The 17,163-nt window shown below is 40.2% G+C and overlaps 1 protein-coding gene across 1 annotated transcript; it reads left to right on the top strand.

The window, feature by feature from the left end:
• The first annotated feature begins 7,801 nt into the window (after positions 1-7,801).
• Positions 7,802-13,482, top strand: LOC138131084 (probable multidrug resistance-associated protein lethal(2)03659). Its single transcript, XM_069047845.1, has 8 exons — positions 7,802-7,988; positions 8,541-8,774; positions 9,518-9,951; positions 10,002-10,158; positions 10,218-12,019; positions 12,075-12,302; positions 12,351-13,300; positions 13,354-13,482. The coding sequence occupies exons 1-8, from the start codon at positions 7,900-7,902 to the stop codon at positions 13,375-13,377; spliced, it is 3,918 nt and encodes a 1,305-aa protein (XP_068903946.1). The 5' UTR covers positions 7,802-7,899; the 3' UTR covers positions 13,378-13,482.
• The last annotated feature ends 3,681 nt before the right edge of the window (positions 13,483-17,163 follow it).

Below are 17,163 nucleotides of genomic sequence, written 5' to 3' on the forward strand. Positions count from 1 at the left end.
GTCCATTCTGTTACCGCAAGTCGGCGGCAAACTCCTTCAAATACGGAAAGCATGTGTTTCGGTGACAATTTTGGCGCCCAACGTGGGGCCCGAAGAAAAACTTCAGAAGAAGTAACCCGCCAGCCCGACCCTGAGATGGTTGTCACCAGGAACACTTGTCAAGCTGGAAATCAGCCGGCCGACGGGGAACCATCGGCCCAACCTCAAGTTGAAGCACCAACGCAGTTACCTACAGGTCCGCTCGTCGACATAGAGGCTCTTGTCCAGGTACTGTCTCGTCTGGTGGCCCCAAGATCGATAGAACCTCCAATTTTGCCAGAGTTCTCTGGTCTAGAACACGAGGACCCGGAGCGCTTCTTAGAGAAATGCCGAGAACGCCTCGCCGCGACGGATCCAGAGTCATGGCGAGACCGAGTTGCCACTCGGCTGCGCGGTAACGCCGAATCCTGGTGGTCAATCAACCGGGCCATCCTTCCCACATTTCCAGACCTGGAGCGGGGCCTGATTGAAAAATACGGAGGCCTCGATAAAGTAGTACGCCTCCATGCCGAGTTCTACGGCACTCGCCAAGCGAAGGAGGAGCCGACGGAGACGTTCCTCCAGAAGAAGAAACTCCTGGCCGCAAGAATCCTTCCCACAATGACGGAGAAAGTGCTCGTCGCTACTTGTCGCACTCTGCTGAGGGACGAGTTAGTGATGTACTCGGCCTTCGCATCACCTCAGACGCTGGAAGAACTGTCTCGTGGGGCCGGTACCATCGAGAGGCTCCTTAACCAGAAGAAGGCGGTACCACCTGCGACAACTTCCACAAAGTCGCTACCCAGGTGTCGCTACTGTCCTGGGACTCATTTCCACGCGGACTGTCCAGAACTACGGAGGAATCCGGGAAACGGCCAGGGGGCCACGACCGCAGCGGGACCCAGCCGTCGCACCGTGGGCCCCGTGGAGAACCAGCAATAAACGCCGTAAACCATGGAGACGCGAATCTGCCACGCGTCTCCATCAACATCGAGGGAAAGGAAGTCGTTGCCCTGATCGATACCGGAGCCACGCACAACATGATTCGTCGGGGAGCCGTGGTCGGACAGGTAAAACTTTTGTACCAGCCGGCCCAACTTCAGACCGCCACCGTTCACAGCCAAGCTCGCATCGAAGGCACTCAGGAACTTAGATGTACCTTAGGTAAGGTTCACTTCCAATCTAAGTTCCTCGTGGTGGACCGCCTCGTTGAAACCGTCGTCCTAGGCTACGAGTTCATGCAGCAGCACCAGGTCTGCATTGATATACGCCGACAATGCATGTATTTCGGTACAGACGATCGGTCCACGGTCTTCTTTAAAACCGGCTCCTCCAATACCACAGGGGACAACCGACTCCAGTCCCTACGGAAGAGATTGACCTCCATCACTGCGCACGCATCACCGTTGGCAGAACGGGCCGAGAAAAACTTCCCTGAAGAACTACGCCCGAAGATCCATCGACTTCTCGACGAATTCAAATCCCTCTTCGACATGGAAGACACCTCGACAACAACGACAACGACCAAGCACCACATCCGCTTGAAGGACGCGACGCCGTTCCGATTACGCCCGTACCGGTACTCGGACGAAAAGAAAAAAATTATCCAGGAACAGGTGGAGAAGATGTTGGTCAGCGGCGTCATCGAACCATCAACTTCGAAATACGCCTCACCTGTGGTGATTGTCAAGAAAAAGGACGGCCAGCCTCGGTTCTGCGTTGATTACCGTAGATTAAACGCTGCTACTCGGGACGAGGCCGCTCCCCTTCCAATTATCCAGGAAATGCTTCGAGACTTGGGACAGGCTAAGGTATTCACGTCGCTAGACCTAAAATCAGGTTATTGGCAGGTTCCGCTCTCCGATGAAAGCAAGGAATACACGGCTTTTACAACACCTGACGGAGGTCTTTACCAGTTTCGAGTCATGCCATTCGGTCTGAAGGGGGCCCCGCCAACGTTTCAACGTCTCATGAGCCAGAAGGTACTAACTGGTCACCTTCGAAACTTCACCATGGTGTACCTAGATGACATCATCGTGTACTCGACCAATCATGAGGAGCACATTAAACACCTCCAGCTCGTGTTCGAACGGCTCCAAATCCACGGCCTGCGATGCGCTCCGGAAAAATGTCACCTCGGAGAGCGAGAAACCGTCTACTTGGGACACGTCGTTTCCACTCAAGGCAACCAGCCCCAACAGCTACATCTGAGACAGATCCAGGGAGCCCCAACACCAAAGGATCGCCGTTCTTTACGGTCCTTCCTGGGTCTGTGCAACTGGTTGCGTGACTACGTTCCCCGGTTCGCCGACATCGCGTACCCATTGACGGATCTGCTGTCCGCGAAAAAGCCATGGAGATGGGGACCAACGGAAGAGGAAGCCTTTAGAAGCGTGAAAAAGGTCCTCGCCCAACCGCTGATGCTCCACCGGCCGAATCCCAAACTCCCGTACGTTCTACAAACTGACGCCAGCGGCACCGGCATGGCCGCCGTCTTATATCAAGAAGATGGGGGCAGGCGGAGAATCATTTCGTACAGCAGTGCCGGGTTCAACCCGACGGAGATGAAGTACCACTCAAATGAGCAGGAGTGTTTGGCCGTGGTATGGGCCATCCGGCGGTACCGACCTTACATTGAAGACAAGCCGTTCCTTTTACGGACGGATAATAAGGCTCTCACCTGGTTGCAGACCACCAAGAACGAGCGAGCCAAGCTGCTGAGGTGGGCCCTGGAGCTACAATCCTATCAGTTTACTATTGAACACTGTCCGGGAAAAGAAAATCAGCTACCTGACATGCTCTCAAGGGACCCCAACGCCAGGGAGAGCCATGAGGAAGATGTCGAGGATGTAGAACGGCTGCTGCCTCGGGCCTGTCCGGCCGCCCTGCACACCCTCGCGGAGGAAGTCAGGCGAGCCCAAGTGGAAGACGGTGAAGTCACCGCGAAGGTGGTCGAAGCACTACGGGATCCCGCCAAATCTGCAGAGTCGTGGGTGCAAAGGTTTCGCTACGGGTATTTCGAGGAGGACGGTCAGCTTTTCTACGGCCCCGAGAGGAAGCTGTTTGTGCCTACCGACGTGCGTCAACGAGTTTTATTTTCGTACCACGACGAGGCACTCGCCGGCCACCTGGGAGCCGAAGAGACGGAGCGATCAATCGCCCAGCACTTCCACTGGCCGAAGCTGCAAGAAAGCGTTCGGAGGTACGTGCGTCGCTGCCTCCTCTGCGCACAGTACAAGTGTGGGTCCTCCCAACCAGCCGCGCCCCAGAAGCCGCGACAGCCGAAGAGACCATTGGAAGCGATAGCGTGTGACTTGATGGGGCCATACCCGCGAACCCCCAGCGTTACACATTTACAGATACAGATACAGATACAGATACAGTTACAGATTTATTCTCTAGGTGGGTGGAAGGGTTTGCCATACCCACGAGCACGACGTCTGTGATTGTGCGCCTACTGGAAGAAGAGGTCTTCACCAGGCAGGGTTACCCTGGAGCCATCATCACAGACAACGGCTCCCAATTCACGTCCCGGCGTTGGACGAGGGCCTGTCGACACTGGCAAACACGAACGTGGACGACGGCCCCATATACGCCCCGGGAGAACCCTACGGAGCGCCGCAACCAGGAGCTAAAGAAAGCTCTCCGATTCCGCTTAGTTGGACGGGGACAGAACACGTGGGACAGCGAACTCTCCACGTCTCTGTTCAGTGTGCGCCGCCGTCGCAACGCCGCTACGGGCATGTCCCCTAGCCAGCTGCTTTATGGGCGAGACCTCGCCTATCCTGGAGCATGGGATGCCCCCGGAGACAACGAACCACTGACTCCAGCCTCAGAGCGATTAATAGAAGCCCAACGACACCAGGAGCTCTATATCCAACGACGCTTCCGAGATGAAGACGCTGCCGTCGTGACCTTCCAACCAGGGGACTTGGTGATGCTCCGAGTCCCGGCAGTGATTCCCTTCCGGCCGTTCAACTGCAAGTGGACGGGACCCCATCAGGTGATACGCCGGATCGGGCAGTCACACGTCTACGTGGTCAAAATAGGCGAAGCTAGGGCGAAACACCACGTCGACCGACTCCGTGCTGCGCCTCCATCTGTTTAAAATTCACCACCCTACTGGGGGAGGGTACAGGACAATAATACCCCCCAGTGGCGCCCAACAGCAATGGTTACAGACAGGGGCTGTAACCAAATACAGAAGTGCGAATTCAGGGAGTCTGGGTTTCCCTAATCGCCGCGACGCGCAACAGACAATTTCCAGAGCGGAGAGTGCGCGACTTTTATGTTAATTCTTTTTCTTATGTGCATTTAAAAAAATGTATTTGTAATTAATTCATCTTTACAACATTAGGTGTCTAGCGTCCTTGCGGGTAGGGGAGTTTGTTGCCAGGAAGCGGGACGCTAGACACCGACGATTATTAAAAAAAAAAAAAAAAAATTAATAATACGTAACTGTCAATAAAAAAAAACAGCAATTCTTTTGGTTTTGTACCACAAGTTAATTTTCTTTTATATAAATAAATATATATTCCTATCGTGCGTGTGTTCGACTGAATTGGGGAGCAATGGGACGAAGGAAAACCCGGCAAGTCCATTCTGTTACCGCAAGTCGGCGGCAAACTCCTTCAAATACGGAAAGCATGTGTTCCGGTGACACTATAGCATGGGTTGCCATAGGTAACACGCCGACTCGATTTATTTTTTAACTGATCGCACCGTATATAATAATAAAAATATGATATACAGTGTGGTGATAAAGTAAGGAACAAAATTTACAATTAGTTGTTTTAATGTTTTCAAGCAAAACGCTCGGACAGGTCAATTTTATTTGACACAAAGATTATGAAATGTAATCAGGTGATATGGTTTTAAACTATGTACTTATAATAAAAATGAAAATTAAAGCAAAATTGGTCTGTTGAACCCTGCCATTTCTAGCACGAGGTACAATAAGGGAACTTTCCTTGTTAGTAGTGTTTTTGGAATACCTTTTCAAAGGAAGTGATAATGAGCCCGGCGGAATAAAATGCAACCCACAATACATTCCAAAGTTAACATGTTTTAGGGCCGGTTGCACCAACGCCAGTTAAAGTTAACTGTGGATTAAAATGCTTCGTTACTTTAGTTACCTATTCTTATAACGATGTTTTCGCATATTTTAATCTGTACTTAAATTTAACTCACGTTGGTGCAGCTGGCCCTTAGAATATCATTTTGTTTTAAAATTAAATTATGAGTCCGTGATGGCTTTGCTTCCAATAATTTTATTCGTAACAAGGTTCATTTACGAAAAAGTTCAAATACGATTAAAATGAATTCGAACGATAAGAAAACAGACATGATTCGGATTTATGGTGAATCTAGTAAAAATGCTTCTGCCGTTGAGCATTTATGCAGACAATAAACATTTTCCCAAAAACAGTTCGTTCTTTCACAAGTTCATTTAACTAAACGAATGACTTATGTAAAAATTTACGAAACTGCACACCTAATTATGTTTGAGGTTTTTTAAATCAAAAAAACAAATATCCACGTTAACTTTGCTAATGTATTATGGGTTGCATTTTCAATTCCATCGGGCTCATTATCATTCGTGAAATACCCTGTATATCGACAGACGCCATTCTTTGAAAAAGTTCATGGATTGAGAAACAAGACTTGTTACTGTGTTTGCTAGAATACCACAAAATTCAATAAACACTAACATAAAATACAAAGTATAAAGTTAAATTTTAAATTTTATTTTAATAAAAAATATTTGTCAAAAATTTAGTATATTTTGAAGAAAGCATCGATTTCACACAATCTTATCATATTGTGTTTTAATACACAAAATATAATAGGAATTTCGTATTGAAAATTAATGCAAATTTTTCATATGACAAAACATTACCAAATAAAATAGTAGTTTATTTGACGAGTTTGTGTGTAAATTGGGCCTTTTTGGCACGCGTGGGCCATTTTAAAACGCGAGTGAAACAAGTGTTTTAAAGGCCCACGAGTGCCAAAAAACGCCCATTTTACACACGAACGAGTTGAATACAACGTTTTTTTGTTCGACGAGCCCCTTAAAGGCTCCAAATCGCTTAAAACCTTTAAAATTAGCTTGACGTTTCGTTTTGATAAGTTGTGACATTTATCAAAATCCGTTCACATAGGAGAAAATTCTCAGATTCTGACAGTGTCGAACAAAAAAGATATTTTCGGCTGATTGGACTATTACCTAATACTATAAATATGTAGTCAAAGTAAAGTGGAAATTACTGAAGTACCTACTTTGTCTTTGTTGCATACATTAGGTAGATACCTACTGTAAAATATTTCTTTGAAGAATTTGTGTAAAAATACCACAGACATAGTTATGCACGATTGTTATTATAATTTGACAATTATGCACAAATTTTCTTGACATAAACATCTCTTTATGGCCAACGGACCATTTAATGCTCGCAGACCATAAAGATATGTCAAATAAAAGTCAAAAATCTTTTTGGTGAAATTCCGAACAAATTTGCCACTTACCCTTAAACTACCTAATCCCGAATGGGGATTACTGGATACTGGACACTCATTTCTGCCGCTTTCTCAACCTTGTTCATAATTTCGTAAATGAATTTATAACCGAAAATTGCAACTGGCAAAATGGCTACGGTTGTTTTCATTGTTCCCAAGGTTACGCGCAAAAATAAAAATTCCACTGGAGCACTATGCGATGCGAACATCCGTGATGTGAGCAGACTTTTATTAATTAATTTTTGTTAAATGTTAAAGTTTTAAAATATTTTTTAAAATTCCATTAAAATAAGTTAACTGTTTTTCGTTGATTTTAGTGTTAGAAGTGTCACTTTTTTTTACTTACCTAGTGAAAAAAAGTAATGATGTCATCAACTTTTTTTAACTGTTTGGTTTTAATCCATGAATGAACGATATACACATTCTACAAAGAAGTGATTTATTAAAATGAAAATTGAAATAACAATTAGAACAATTAGGCCCGGTTGCATAAAGCGATGTCAAGTCGTTGTTAAAGTTAACAATGTCAAGCGATCTGATTGGAGGATATTTAATATTTTATTTGAATCAGCCAATCAAATGGGCGGATTTCCGACTTGACGCGTTGTTAGCTGACACGATGTTAACTAAGCTTTATACAACCGGGCCTTAGTATCATTAAATCGACCTTTCTTTAGTCCACTAGTAATGTCAGGATCTTCATCTGAATCATTCATTTTCACTTTTATTGAGACTGACATAAAACTGACAATAAAAATAATTTAAATAAACATATAACGTTTCCTTAGTTACCACAACCGGCCACCGCACTTAACCAAAATGGAAGCACACAATTACAGTTAAAATAGGTTTTGATTTAATGAAATTTAATTTTTTTTATAGGTGTTAGCATGCTTTTTTTCATGCATGTGGATTATTCAGTTCGCCTACGGCTCGTTTAATAAACTTCCACACTTTTGAAAAAAAGTTGCACTTGTAACACTCGTTGTCTAAATAACTACGAGTATTTCGCCATTACATGAACTGAATTTTATCATTTTATCAATGTAAAGGAACATCCATCCAATCAGCCATTTTGTTATTTATCATTTTGCAACATTGAATACTGATGCAACACGTGAAACTATCTATCTGCTTAACACAATATAGATTGCAAACAGCATTTATTCCAAAAATATATACATATCTAGTATTTCACAATTCAAGTGGACGGGAAAATATTTTTAAGAATTGAGATTATCTTGATAAAATTAATCAATCAGATAAAGGGCAGTAATTGGAATCTTAACAAGCTTAAAGGATTCACTAATAGGTAGTTAGAGAGAAATGTGCAACAGACAAATAAAGATTTATTTTTAAATAATGGAAGATAGGCAACAAACTGATATAAATAAGTCCCGAAAAAAGCATCCAAGGGAAAAGACAAATTTACTGTCACATATACTTTTTTGGTGAGTAAAAATACTTATTTTTTATTTTACAATTTTTATTACTTGACTCTTTAAAAACTAAATATACAGGGTGTATCTGAAATACGTGTGTTAATTTTAACCAGTGAAAGAACTCGCCAATTTATGAAACTTTTCTCTATAACATTTTGCGAAATTCGCAAAAAAAAATTCCAAGATTTTTACCAAACGAGTCGTTTTGTGTGATTAACTAGTCTCTATTTTTTGTAACCATGATAATTTTAATTTTAATTATTTAATGTTTTTTGTAATAATGTAAAAGCCTTTAACAAGGCTTCGTTTCTATCACGACAGAAAATTTTCGCCTTTACCCATTGGTGTGATACATACCTAATTTATTCCAAATGTTAAATCAATTTGAAATGTTTTTTCGTAAAAATGTTATAGAGAAAAGTTTCATAAATTGGCGAGTTCTTCCACTGGTTAAAATTAACACACGTATTTCAGATACACCCTGTATATTTATTTATTAAACTGTAACTTGTTTTACAAATAGATTGTCTCACAAAATGTTTTATTTATGTAAAAATTTAGTTGGGAATTGCCCATCTTCTTCAAAAGCCTTAGAAAGAAACTAAGCGAGGATGATTTCCACGGTCCTCTTAAACAACATAAATCAGCTATGCTGGGAGATAAGCTGGAAGCTGCCTGGGAAGCAGAAAAAGCAACGCACAAAGACCCATCATTTTGGAGAGTTTTAATTAAGACATTTTATCTGGAATTTATCGTTTATGGATTTATTCATTTTCTCAGCGAAATCGCACTTCTGTAAGTAAAACAGATAATTCTAAAAGAATGGAAAAAGTGTTTTTGAACTCACTAACTTCAAAATGACAACGCAACAAATGTAGATTTCGCGCACTAGTGCTTCAAAATCATCCAAAAAGCATTGGGTTTTTTGAGCATTCTGAAAATAATTTGACTTGATAATAATAAAATCTGCTTTACAAAACGTCATTTCTCCTATTTGGATGTTGAAAATTTCGAAAGAATGAAAATAAATCGCTATTAATTCGATTGACACTAGGGTAAGCGCCATCTATTGACTAAATCGGAAACTATTGGAAATAATTTTAAAATGCTAATGTTCGTTTCAAAAAATATTGTACAAACCTCGATGCGCGAAGACGTATTCGGACATTCGCGCAAATGAAGCACTCGCTCCTTCGTCGCTTGTGCCTCAAATAATGCGCTCATGTGCGAAAAATGTCTTCTCGCGCTCGGTTCGTAAATAACTATTTCATAGAAACATAGTGATTTTTATTTGTCACATGTTATTCAAAACATGATGTTGTTCAAAAGTTTATGATGTCTACACATCTAAAATTTAGAGAAAATTATCGATTAAAACATATTGATTAAAATGTGATGATTACTCGATATAATAATACTTAGAGATACTTGAATTTGTTTGCTGTTTGCGCAAAGTTCCTGAGCAGAGACGCCACAAAAACAACGCACTTATCTTATCAAATCAATTATTTCGAAACCCTAAATTTGTTCCACCGTAGAATATGTCAACCCTTTTGTCTCGGAAAACTCTTGGACTACTTTTCGCAACCCGAAACAACGATCACCAGAGACCAAGCTTACGTGTATGCAGCTGTCTTCGTCTTACTAGCAGCTCTTTACGTGATCACATTCAATTGGATGATACTTGAGGAAACAGTTCTCGGTATGAAAGTCCGAGTTGCTTGTGGTTCTCTCCTCTACAGACACGCCTTAAAGCAAACGAAGAGCAACCTTTCCAAAACAACAGTCGGCCAAACTATCAATCTCTTTGCCAACGACCTGAAGAGGTTTGAAGGGTTATTCACATTTTTGCCCTTCGTGCTTTTTATCACTCCGATCGAACTGATTGTCTCCATATACATTTTTGACGTGGGCTACAGCCACGCAGCACTCACTGCAGTTGCAGCATTGGTGCTAATTGCTCTAGGAATGTGTACGTACTAGGTTTCAATTAGATTCTTTCCTAAATGAAGAATTTTTAAGATCTTCTATCAAGGAAAATTTCCACTTACCGAATGAAAATTGCGGTGAATACTGACAGCAGAGTGCGTCTGATGGATGGGATAATCAACGGCATTCAGGTCATTAAAATGTACACTTGGGAGAAACCGTTTGGAAAACTGATACAACTAATAAGAGAGTAAGACTAGGTGTATTCGAAATATCTTTTTTCTAAATAGTTTTATTATTTATTTCCAGAACGGAAATCTTCCACATAACCACCATCTCACACTTTCGCATTTCCATAGTTTCGGTCAAAGCGTTTATACACAGACTTACTGTTTTTTCCTATCTATTGGTCGCCATCTTGAGTGGACTGTCAACAACAGCACAACACGTTTTCCCATTGGCAACAGCTTTCGAAATATTGAAAGTATCCACAATAGTTGTGTTGCCTCGCGCTTTGGTCAATTTTGCAGAAACTAAAATAACTGTGCGCAGAATCCAAGCATTTTTGCTCTCTGATCACAAATTTGACGGAAATGGCCGACAAAAGAGTTTGCTGCCAAGTGGTTCAATTCCCAACACGCTCTCAACATCTGAGGGGTGCACCAAGCAGACTCCACCTGGAATAGCAGCGAAAAATATAAGTGTCAAGTGGGACCAGTCTTCTCCAATTTGCAACCTACACGACATCAGCTTCGATGTAGCTCCAGGGGAGTTAATCGCTGTTATCGGTCCCACTGGTAGTGGCAAGACAACTTTACTCCAAACCATTTTGAAAGAAATTCCCTTACTGAAAGGGAGTCTTGACGTTGGGGGGACCACATCCTACAGTTCTCAAGAAGCTTGGATTTTCAATTCTACCATAAGACAAAATATTTTGTTTGGAGAAGAAATGGACGACGAAAAATATCAAAAAGTTGTGAAAGTGTGCGCTTTGGAACACGATTTTGCTCTCTTTCCTTATGGCGACAGTACTGTAGTGGGTGAGAAAGGTGCGATGTTGAGTGGAGGACAGAAAGCGAGAGTTAATCTGGCTAGAGCGGTCTACAGAGATGCGGATATCTATCTTCTGGACGACCCTCTAGCTGCTGTGGACCCTCAAGTAGCTCGACACCTCTTCGATGAGTGCATTGCGGGTTACTTAAAAAACAAGTGTGTAGTATTGGTAACTCATCAAATACAACTTCTGAGAAAAACCAAATATATTTATTTCTTGGAGAAAGGCAAATTAATCGCTCAAGGGTTGTATGAAGATCTGGCCAACAATCCCCGACAAAATCTTTTCGAATTAATAAAAGTAGAAAATGAGGACAACAAGCTCGACGTGTTGACTGCTGGCACTGAAATAACTTCGAGCAAAAAACTCTTGACGTCTCAGCAACCCCAGAAGGACAAAATGGGGAACGTGAATGTCAAAAAAAGCTACCAAAAATATTTCATTATTAACGGTAACTGGCTTTCTACTTTGGGACTGATGTCGCTCTTCGTTCTCCTCCAAGTAATTGCAGTCTTTGCCGATTATGTCATCATTTTCTGGGTTGATTTGGTCCAAGAGCAAAAAAATTCAAACTCATCGACTACCAATCGCGTCAGCAACACCAACGACTACATAGATTCACACAAAGGTGCTTTGGAAAAGCTGTTCACAATCGACAATTTCTTGTACATCTATGCAATCATAATCGTCCTGATGATTGTTGTTACGGAAATCCGGTCGTGGGTTTTTGTCAAATTTAGTGTCCACGCTTCCAGAGTACTGCACAACAACATGTTCCAACAAATCGTCAACGGAAAAATGAAATTTTTTAACACACACCAGTCCGGACAAATCCTAAACAGGTTCTCGAAAGATATTGGGATGATTGACGAGATACTTCCTTCGCTGTTAATGGACGCCATTCAAATTTTCTTCTCGTTGTTTGGGGTTTTTCTTTTAATATCTATTCTAGATTACTGGTTCACCATTGCAATGGTGGTACTCATTGTGATATTTGGTTGCTACGTGTTTGTTATGTTGCCAGTCAGCCAAGTCACAAATGAACTTGAAGGAAGCAGTAAGTCCAGTTTTGCAAAGAGTCAAAGAAAGTAACTGTAATGAATTGTTCTTAGCAAGGGGACCAGTCGTATCTCACCTAGCTTCTTCTTTGCAAGGACTCATCACCATTCGAGCTTTCAATGCTCAAAGAGTTTTGACACGCGAATTTGACAAATACCAGGACCGTCATAGCTCGATCTTCTATATGAACTTGACTCTTCACGGCGCTGTAAGATTTTGGGTAGATTTAACTTGCACAGTGTACATCGCAGTAGTAACTTTCCGTTTCTTCTTACATCAAGGTGATGTTTCCATTATTTAAGAAAACTGTTGCTAACTTATCATCGTAGATTTTCCTGTTAGCTACATCGGTTTGGTCATTATGCAGTCCACTGTTACCACCGGAATGTCGTCTTTCTTCATGAAGAACTTCTGCGACGTGGCTAACAATATGAAATCCGTTGAACGTGTTTTGGAGTATTCGGAAAACATAGCGGAGGAAGACACAGGAACGGAGAAACTACGAGAACAGTGGCCTTCTGAAGGAAAAGTTGAGTTCCAGTCCGTGTCCTTACGGTACTCGCCCGAAGAGCCTCCAGTCCTCAAAGAAATTTCATTCACTGTGCAACCCCGAGAAAAAATCGGAATCATCGGAAGGACAGGAGCGGGAAAATCATCCTTACTCTCCGTTCTATTTCACTTGTTTCCTTTTGATGGAAAAGTGGTGGTAGATGGTGTCGACACTAAGACACTTCCACTATCCAAAATGCGATCAGCTATTTCTATTGTCCCACAAAATCCCGTTTTGTTTTCTGAAACGCTTAGAAAAAATTTGGATCCTTTTGGCGAGTACAGCGACGATGCGATTTGGGCCGCTCTGGACGACGTAGAATTAAAGGACACTATTGCCGCTTTGCCTGCTGGACTTGAGACGATGGTCACAGATGGCGCTTCGAATTTTAGTGTGGGACAAAAACAACTGCTTTGTTTGGTCCGTGCTATCCTCCGGAACAGCAAGATTATTGTTTTGGATGAAGCTACAGCAAATGTTGATTTGAAAAGTGATGAGTTGATTCAGTCGACCATCAGGAAGAGGTTTAAAGATTGTACGATATTGACCATCGCGCATAGATTACTTACGGTGATGGACGCTGATAAAATATTGATCATGGATGCGGGAAAAGTGATTGAATTCGACCACCCTTACAATCTACTAAAAAATGCCAACGGGTTTTTCTACGAATATATACACAAAGGTGGCAAAAATATGGCTGAGAAGTTGATGAGCATGGCCGAGAAAGTAAGTATATTACATTTCTAAAACTAAGAAAATACTATCACTTTTTGTTGCAGAACTACTTACAAAAAGCTGCTTGAACATGTCAAAGTGCATCCATCAATTACCGTTGAGCTAAATTTGAAAGTGTAAGAAAAATGTGATTGTTAATGTTATTCTACTGAGAATTAGACTCCTTAGATTTAGTGTAACTATTATGTATTTAAGCAATAATTATGTGATATATTATAAACAATATAAACTCCACTAAAGAATTTTATAAAATCCGTTATTTAGTTTACCATCTGTTATTACTTTAACTCGCTGAGTTACACAAAAATTAATCATTTAGACCATTTCAGTACATTCAATAACATTGTTTTAGAGGATGTTGAACTAAGGCAAAAATCTCTTAAGCTATCAACAGGTCTTGACGCCATGGTTTTCGATTAAGCTTCGATTTTATTGTGGGATAAAAGCAGTTTTTAGGCACCCTTAATGAAAAAGGTAATTTTTTCCAACGTCAAGTCTGAAAATGACATTTCCATCACTCAATTTAGAGATGAAAGTAGGTGTTTTTGCATCACATGTGAGGAAAGTAAATCACTTCCCTCACTAGTGGGGAAAGTAAAAAAAAAAATTGATCCCCATTTAGCTATGTACATACTTTCTTTAAAATAACGTTCAAATATACATATATATACATTTGTCAGAATTCTTTATTAACAATTAGCACTTACAAAGATACTTAACTTTTATATCAGTATTACAGAAATTAAATGTACAATTTTTTACACGAATTAAAACTCCAAATGTTCCAGATTTTTTTTTCTAAATAACGTGTCGGTATAGAGCTTGACGTTGACGCCAAACTAGCGCTTCTTACTACTTGTCTCCATCTCAGTAACGCATTGTATTCCTTTCCGTAGCGTGCTCGAGATTTTATAGGTAATAATTCCAAAGATACCTACTTCGCTGCTTCTTTAATTTCTGTATTTGGTAAATTTACAACACTATCTTCTACTTCCATCACTATTTGTTTAGTAAATTCTGAGTAATTTTCAAGTTTTGGTAAAAACACGACTTGACATTCATTAATTAAATTTGATTGTTTACTGTGAGCATGGAAACGTGATTTTCAAATTTTACTTCTATGTTGATTTGTATAAAATAATAAATTGATAATACCTATGCAAGATAAACCGAAAGCTCTTGACGTTGGAAAAAATAGTATGTTATATACGTGAGGAAAGGTCCATTGCTAAACTTGAATGATTAGATCAACTCGCTATCGCTCGTGATCCAATTGTCATTCTCGTTTAGCAATGCATCCCTTTCCTCACTTATATAACAATATACTATTACGTGCTCCCAAGCGGACAAACGGTATACTCCGTACGGTGATAGATTGCACGTTTTTAAATTCTAGTTCCAAAACATAAAGCAGTGAAAAATACTAAACTCTCCATCTCAATTGTTTCACGTTATGTAGAAAACTGTTGTATCCCTGCAGATTAATTCCCGCCAAACCAGTTTCTGTGTCTGTCTTCTGTCAAAAAACGTGCAATCTATCAGAGTACGGAGTATAACTCTTCTTCGAACGCACTTTTCTGACCCTGGACTGTGACGCCATTTGGTGGTCTGTTTAGTAAGTTAACAACGAAGCCGACAAAATCGACTAAACTGACTGAAAACAAATGAAAATTTGACAATTAAATTTAACCAAAGTATTTTATTTCCCTGAAAAAGTGTTGTATCGTTTATTTCTGGTGCTTATTTGGTGCATAATAAGAATTTTCTTATTATGCATTTGATGCGTACATTTGAACGTTTATATAATCAATATTAACAGCGTGAAGAAGAAATGTGTAATACAACAGCGAAAGTGATGAATAAATGTCTAATACGCCGCCGGACGTATAGTCTTTGCCAAAACCAAATAACCACCAACACTGCATTCTACCCAGAAAATCAACCGGCAACGTTGTGTACTCAGATTTAATTGGTCTAGCATCCTAGTCATATCAAAATTGCTATTATACACTTGGTGCAATTTTGTTTTCACCAACTTAATTCAACAGATGGTGGTTATTTGGGTTTGGCACAGCCTACAGCAGATGATACGCAATAATTGTCCTGTCACCATAAATTATGTACATAAGTAATTTTATTGCAAATAGTAAATTTCTCGTTTTGTTGACAAGTTGATAAAAAATACTATAAAAAAATCGTTAATATGTATTAATAAATTTATTTATAAAACAATGTAATTTAAGTTACACAATTATGTAAAATTTTATAAAATATAAAATATTTCTTCTAATTTGTCATTGCTTGAATCGTCTATTGTTCCAAGGACTGACGTTGCATTACCCCGTTGTACTGCAATTAATAAATGTATTTATTTGAAAAAAGTAGATACAAAATAAATGTGCAATTTTTCCAATGATGTCTTTTGCTTTGTAGTTCGTGCAGTGGCCTAAAAAATGTAATGTGCACTTCGGCCAAAAAGTGCCTTTTGTTCTCGCCTGTTTTCAAGTCTCGGCTCCGCCTCGACTAGAAAATTCAGACTCTAACCGGATGAAAAAGATGCACTTTTTGGCCTTGATACACAAATAACTATTTTGTGCTTGGCTCGTGTTCCACAACAGCAGTATTACTATTTCGGATGAGGTAACAGAAATGTTGATTAGAAAAGTAACGAATTGATTCAGTCAACCATCAAAAAGAGATTTAAATAGTGCGAAATGGCAACCACAGCTGATCGATTATTTATGGTTGTCCGATGAAATATTAGTTATGGATTCTGAACAAGTAGTTGAATTCGATCATACTTGTAATCTCTCGAAAATAAAAAATGGATTTTTTGTAGAATTATTTAAGGAAAGTTGGTCACGAAGAGGCTGTATTTACCTTTACACCTTAAATAAAAAAGAATATGTTATGGATATACAGGTTCATTCATGAAGTGAAAATGAAATGAAATTTTAATTGTCGTAAAATTGTTTCAAAATTGCAGGACTAAATTTAGCAAACCAATGAAGCATCTGTTCTCATCAGCGCACAACAATAGTTATTTGCGTTTGCGAGCATTAGTATGGTTTGCAGTACGAGGCGCAGCCGAGTCTGCAAGTTCGAATGCTCGCAAAACAGTTTCTGGTAAATACACAAGATTTTATGCGTTGACTTTTCAATTTATTAAATAAAACATTTATTAATTGTAAATTTTATGTTTGACAGTGTCAAGTTAGGTATATAACCGGTAAAGTTTATATATTTAGTTATATGTATGTATACCACTTTCCACATTATGTATGTCAGGTATAAAGTTGCCGTTGGCAGACGCTTTGCTGCTGGACTGTGAGCAGGCGTGGAAATAGTATATTACGCAACAAGGTCGACAAGTGTCTTATAAACAGATTGTAATGCGGGTATAATAAAAAATAGCGTATGATACACGTTTATAAGGGCCTTTAAAGCACTTGCGACGTTAAAACCACTCCGCTACGCGTCGTGCGCGTACTTTAAACGCTTCCTTATAAACTTGTATCATAAAATAATATACTACTTTCTAAGATTCTGTGGAACAAATCACCATACTTATTATATCATTTAATTCTTTAAAAAATAAGCTATTTAAGGATGTCTGGTTTAACCCATGTTCCCATTTAAAAAAGATCAAGTTGGCTTTGTATTTTGAAAACTTATGGATAAAAAAATATTTTTTAGAATCTGCGTCTCTAATAGGTTTATTATTGTATTCAATTTGGAGTCGTTTATGGCTCTCTCTTAAAGCACTCGTAGTTTAATACGAGTAGATCTCTAAGAAAATGTTTATCAATATTACAGTGTATTATGGTCATTGTGATGAACCAAGTGGGTAATTC

The sequence above is a fragment of the Tenebrio molitor genome, chromosome 5 (genome assembly GCF_963966145.1).
Source record: "Tenebrio molitor chromosome 5, icTenMoli1.1, whole genome shotgun sequence".
In the NCBI taxonomy this organism is placed as follows: Eukaryota; Metazoa; Arthropoda; class Insecta; order Coleoptera; family Tenebrionidae; genus Tenebrio; species Tenebrio molitor.